General features: G+C 46.3%; 1 protein-coding gene across 2 annotated transcripts; it reads left to right on the top strand.

Moving 5' to 3' along the window:
• Positions 1-669: 669 nt before the first annotated feature.
• Positions 670-3026, top strand: LOC123065925 (uncharacterized). 2 transcript variants are annotated; one of them, XM_044489113.1, is made up of 2 exons: positions 670-1075; positions 1212-3026. In XM_044489113.1, exon 2 carries the CDS (start codon positions 1843-1845, stop codon positions 2902-2904), a length of 1062 nt encoding a protein of 353 aa, XP_044345048.1. In that variant the 5' UTR covers positions 670-1075; positions 1212-1842; the 3' UTR covers positions 2905-3026. The 2 variants fall into 2 exon arrangements, with proteins under 2 accessions (XP_044345048.1, XP_044345049.1); XM_044489114.1 differs by having other exon boundaries at positions 1212-1544.
• The last annotated feature ends 2588 nt before the right edge of the window (positions 3027-5614 follow it).

Below are 5614 nucleotides of genomic sequence, written 5' to 3'. Positions count from 1 at the left end.
CGGACCGATGGGCGCGTTACGTGCTCCTCACAGCGCCTCGCGACGAGCCTACACATTGTCCCACATTTACAAAAATCCTTCTTCATACACCACAAAAAGGTCAGGGTGGGGTGGGGGGGGTGGAACACCTCCAATTCAGTGATGTCACCCTCGAGGGGGGAGTGGAACTTATGATGATCTCCAGCTTCTGCCTGCGGCAGGCAGATGCCTCGTGAATGGGGCCTCAAACTGCCCGGACTGACGGACACGCTTCGTAACTAGCAGGAAAAGGATTTTATGCGGATATATGAGCGCCCCGGGGACCGGACGGCCCAGCCGACGTCTAGCCTTAGACGAAAAATGAACCCATACGAGCGCCTCGGATGGTCCGCAAATGTCCCCTACTGACCACGCACCCTCATATCAGGGCTAAAAAAGAAGTGCGATATCGGGACGCAGAAGGCAGGTGCGGCCCTGCAACGACGGGGTCACATTCTCCGGTGCCGTGCTGGACGCCATCTACTTGTCCCATGACATATCCATCATATATTTGACGTCGATCGTGCGCCCCCGGGCGTTCTAGGTGCAGTGGCGGCGGCAGGTGTATGCCTGTGTATTCACAGGAATACCCAAGATTCAGGCTAAAAATATACAGAGCAAACGAGCAGGCCCAGGCGCCCAGCCCACGAGTTGACTCGTCTCCGCTCATTCCAGTTCACACCACGCACACGCCTCCACTAATCCATCGTCTCGGCATCTCCTCGCACCGTTCCCAGGCACGCAGCGCTCGCCCTAGACGACACGCAGGCACGCAGCACCGCCGGAGGCCGATGTCAACCGTCGGAGGCGACCCTGGCGGCAGCGCCCCGTCCCCCACACCGGCGGCCCCGGCCTCCCGCCAGCCCCTCCTCTTCCGCTCGAAGGGCGCAGCAGCCGAGCAGGAACGAGCAACCCTGGCGGCGGCGCCCCGCCACCCGCGCCGGCGGCGCCCGACCCCGCACCCGCCCCTCCTCTTCGGCTCGGTGGGAGCAGCACCTGAGCAGGGACGGGTAACCCTGTCGGCGGCGTCCCGCCCCCCGTGGCACAGAAACAGAAGGTGCGCAACTGCGACGTTGCCCTCTCCCCTAATTTGGGAATTTCTTGATTTGCTCTAATTTTCTAGATGCAGGTAGTCTATCTATTTAACAGATACAAGTATTTGAATTTATGTTCCCCTTGTTTTCCTAACGTAGATGAAGAGGAGTGGGATTGTTGGCAATGTGGGAAAAGGCTTCAAAGGCAAGGAAAACAAATGAAGTATCCACGCCGAATCAGACAGTAGCTACATCTAGTACTTGTACTTCTCCTGTTCATCTTGAGAGCAATTTGTAGTTGGTGTTATGGCAAGAACCGGAGAGTAGAGGCGAAACCTCAACACCTCATGTAGAACATGATGAATCTATTTATGAAGATGATGAACCGATGCAAGCAGATTTGGAGGCACTCGAACATGATCCTGGAAAGCGGATTCCCATCTCAGTATATGTTGTCAATGACTAAGATAGAGTAAGAAGGAGATATATTGAGATGGGGTCATGTCAACCAAAGAATCATGAGTTCAAGTTTACAAATAAAAGTGGGAAAGATCGTCGCTTTTGCCGTGCTTGGTTTAAAGAATTTCCATGGAAATTTTGCCATGCTTTTGCTGTGCTTGGCTAGCAGGAAATTTTGAAGAGGTTGATAGGGTTGTTCTCAAGAATGCTCCACGGAACTGCAAGATGACTCACCATGATATACAACAAGAGGTGATAAAATGGTGTGCACAAGAGACTACTAAATTAGTCATTGAAGAACTTGATGGTGGTCATTTTGCAATACTTGTAGATGAGTCTAGTGATGAGAATGCTTCGGATAGCTCAGGCTGAAGAACTCATTGATGCATTGGAATTGGAAGAAGTAGAAACAGGGAGTGGGCAGAATCTGGAAATGGGTTTGGGAAGGCCATGTGATACACGTTGGGGCTCTCACTTCAAAACTATGAACCATGTCATCTCTATGTATGGTGCACTACGACGAGTTCTTCGCAAGATTGGAGATGAGTACCATGGTGCGGAGGCACAAGCGGCTCTCTCCATAGAGACAATATTTCGATCATTTGAGTTTGTTTTCATGGCACACTTGATGCAAGAAATATTTGGATACGCAGATGAGTTGTGTATAGCTTTGCAAAAGCAAGACGAAGATATTGTTCATGCTATTGAGCTTGTTCGTGACACAAAGTATTACTTGGAGGCTTTGAGGACCGATGCTGGATGGGATGATTTTCTCACAAAGGTCACATCTTTTTGTACAAAGTATAAGATCAAAGTTGTTGATATGGAGGGTCCTTACTTTCCCGTTGGCCGGCCTAGAAGGGGTTTATGTAATGGTGTGATCAATTATCACCACTTCAAGGTTGATATGTTTGTGGGTGTCATTGATAGGAAAATCAGTGAGCTGAATGGCAGATTTGATGAGGTAAACACAGAGCTACTTTCTTGCATGGCAGCATTCTGTCCATTTCACCTATTTGCTGCTTATGACCAAGAGAAGTTGGTTAGGCTTGCTACAAAGTTTTGTGCTTCTGATTTTACAAGTGATGAACTGGCAAGACTTCCATGGCAACTAAACATGTATGTTACTAATGTGCGTAGAGATGAAAGGTTTCAAAACCTGAAAAATCTATGTCAACTTTCAGTTGTGCTTGTGGAGACAAACAAGCATGAACAATATCATATTGTTTACAAGCTTCTTAAGTTGGTATTGATTCTGCCAGTAGCTACTGCTAGTGTTGAAAGGGTATTCTCTTCAATGAGCCATGTGAAGAATAATCTAAGGAGCAAAATGGGTGATGAATATTTGAACAATTGTTTGGTTACATTTGTTGAGAGAGAACTTTTCAATTAAGTGAAGGATGAAGATGTCATCAATCTCTTCCAAAAAGGCGACCGCAAAGTTATATTGTAAGAAGGATATCATCACTTTATCAATCAAAAGGTACTTATGTATTCATGTTGTTATGGTCTGATACATTGAAATATTGCTATTGTCGTTATGCTAGTGTTGTTTTGTTCATATATTGTTAGTGTTGTGTTATTTGGTTCATATACTACATTTAGAGGAAAAAAATGAATGAATACCCAGCCTTCATTTCCTGGAGCCGCCACTGTCTAGGTGGCGGATTTTGCCAATCACGGCTATAGATGCTCCTATTGTGATTGAGAAAAACTGGAATGCAATGTGTTCTGCAACTCCTGCCGGCGAGTCCGGTCCAAGGTTGCGGAGCGGGAGCGAGCGTCGTAGATGAAGTAGTCGAAGTAGTCGTACACGCGAAAGTAAATGACACAGAGAGATATGGAGGAGACCAGCTTTATTAATCAATGATCAGGGGTTACAATGATGGCTCCTCGGTGCTTTATATAGGGAAAAGGGGGGTCAAGGGATAAGTACCCACTTAACGATACGAGGGGAACGGGAGGGGCTAGCCCGTGCGTTTAGCACGCGGCCGCTGCCACCCTCCAGATGACCCGGTTTCCCAACACTCCCCCTTGGGTAATTATCCGTATATCCATGCCTCAAAACTCCGAAAAACCCAGTGGGAAAAAATATGGAGAAAGAGCACATGGTATACGTTGTTGTATTGCACGAATTGCCTCGTCAAAAACCTCATGTGAGAAACATCAGGAAAACTCACTCAAGGGAAAAAGAGTACAATCCACTCAACCATCAAGTTGAGTACTCGATCATCGGGATTGAGATTTTAGCGGCGAGTTTGTGAAGTTTCTCCCCCTGAACCTTGCATCTCTCTAAGTCTCATCATACCGATTCCACGCACACACCTCTCTAAGGTTGATGTCGGTAATGATTTAGTGAACATATCAGCAAGATTGTCACAAGACTTAGTATGCAAAACTTTCACCTCATTCAACTGCTGCAGCTCATGTGCATAGAAGAACTTGGGACTAATATGCTTAGTGAGGTTACTCTTCACATAACCCATCAGGACTTGTGCAACACAAGCAGCATTATCTTCATAGATAATGGTAGGGGTTTGTACGGTGCTCAACCCACATGTCTGCTGAATGTGGCCGATCATCCGCCGAAGCGATACACACTCTTTTGACACTTCGAATAGTGCCATGATTTCCGAGTGGTTCGTGGAAGTCGACACAAGTGTTTGCTTGGACGATTTCCAGGAAAACGCAGTTCCACCACAAAGGAAAAGATATCCAGTCTGCGATTTGCAATCATGCGGGTCCGATAGGTACCCAGCATCGGCATAGCCTACAATAGATAGGTCTTGGTTCCTTTTATAAAACAGGCCAAGATCTTTGGTCCCTTGCAGGTAACGGAAGACGTCCTTGACAGCTTTCCAATGTCTTTTGGTAGGTTCAGAACTGTACCTCGCAAGCAAACTGACGGCGAACGCAATGTCTGGCCGTGTACAGTTTGCGAGATACATGAGTGCTCCAACTGCACTCAGGTAAGGAACCTCTGGTCCCAGATTTTCCTCCCCCTCTTCCTTTGGCCTGAACGGGTCCTTGCCTGGCTGTAAAGACCTCCCGACCATCGGGGTCTTAGAGGGATATGCCTTATCAAATCCAAACCTTTCCAACACCTTCTGGGTGTAGGCCGACTGGTGCACTAGAATCCCATCAGGGGAATGTTCAAGTTGCAGACCTAGACAGAACTTGGTTTTACCCAAATCCTTCATCTCGAATTCCGACATCAGGTAGGAACTCGCTTCCTCAATATCCTCAGGTGTACCGATTATGTTTAAATCATCCACGTACATCGAGATTATACAGAATCCATCTTGGGATCGCCGTATGAAAACACATGGGCAATCTTTATTGCTCGTGTAGCCCTTCTCATGAAGGAAATCGCTTAAGCGATTGTACCACATTCTACCAGACTGTCTGAGTCCGTACAGTGCCTTTTGAAGTTGAACACTGTATAGACCCCTGTTTGCTCTATCATGGTTCGGAACAGGGATACCTTCTGGAACCTTCATGTATATGTTCGAATCCAAGTTACCATACAGGTAAGCAGTGACAACATCCATTAGTTTCATTTTCAAGCCCATGTTTACTTCCATCGAGATCAAGTATCTAAAGGTAACTCCATCCATGACCGGGGAATAAGTCTCCTCAAAATCGACACCTGGTCGTTGAGTGAACCCTTGAGCGACGAGCCTTGCTTTGTACCGTATGAAGGAAATATGCCCTAGAGGCAATAATAAAGTTATTATTTATTTCCTCATATCATGATAAATGTTTATTATTCATGCTAGAATTGTATTAACCGAAAACATGATACATGTGTGAATACATAGACAAACATATAGTCACTAGTATGCCTCTACTTGACTAGCTCATTAATCAAAGATGGTTATGTTTCCTAACCATAGACATGTGTTGTCATTTGATTAATGGGATCACATCATTAGGAGAATGATGTGATTGACATGACCCATTCCGTTAGCCTAGCACTTGATCATTTAGTATACTTCTATTGCTTTCTTCATGACTTATACATGTTCCTGTAACTATGAGAAATATGCAACTCCCGTTTACCGGAGGAACACTTTGGGTACTACGAAACGTCACAACGTAAC

The sequence above is a fragment of the Triticum aestivum genome, chromosome 3B (assembly GCF_018294505.1).
Source record: "Triticum aestivum cultivar Chinese Spring chromosome 3B, IWGSC CS RefSeq v2.1, whole genome shotgun sequence".
Classification (NCBI taxonomy): Eukaryota; Viridiplantae; Streptophyta; class Magnoliopsida; order Poales; family Poaceae; genus Triticum; species Triticum aestivum.
The sequence above is the reverse complement of the archived record's forward strand: the minus strand, read 5'-3'. Positions and strand labels throughout refer to the sequence as shown.

Excerpts from the sequence above, each read along its gene's own strand:
- LOC123065925 (XM_044489113.1), top strand. The coding sequence starts at position 1,843 with ATGAGTCTAGTGATGAGAATGCTTCGGATAGCTCAGGCTGAAGAACTC.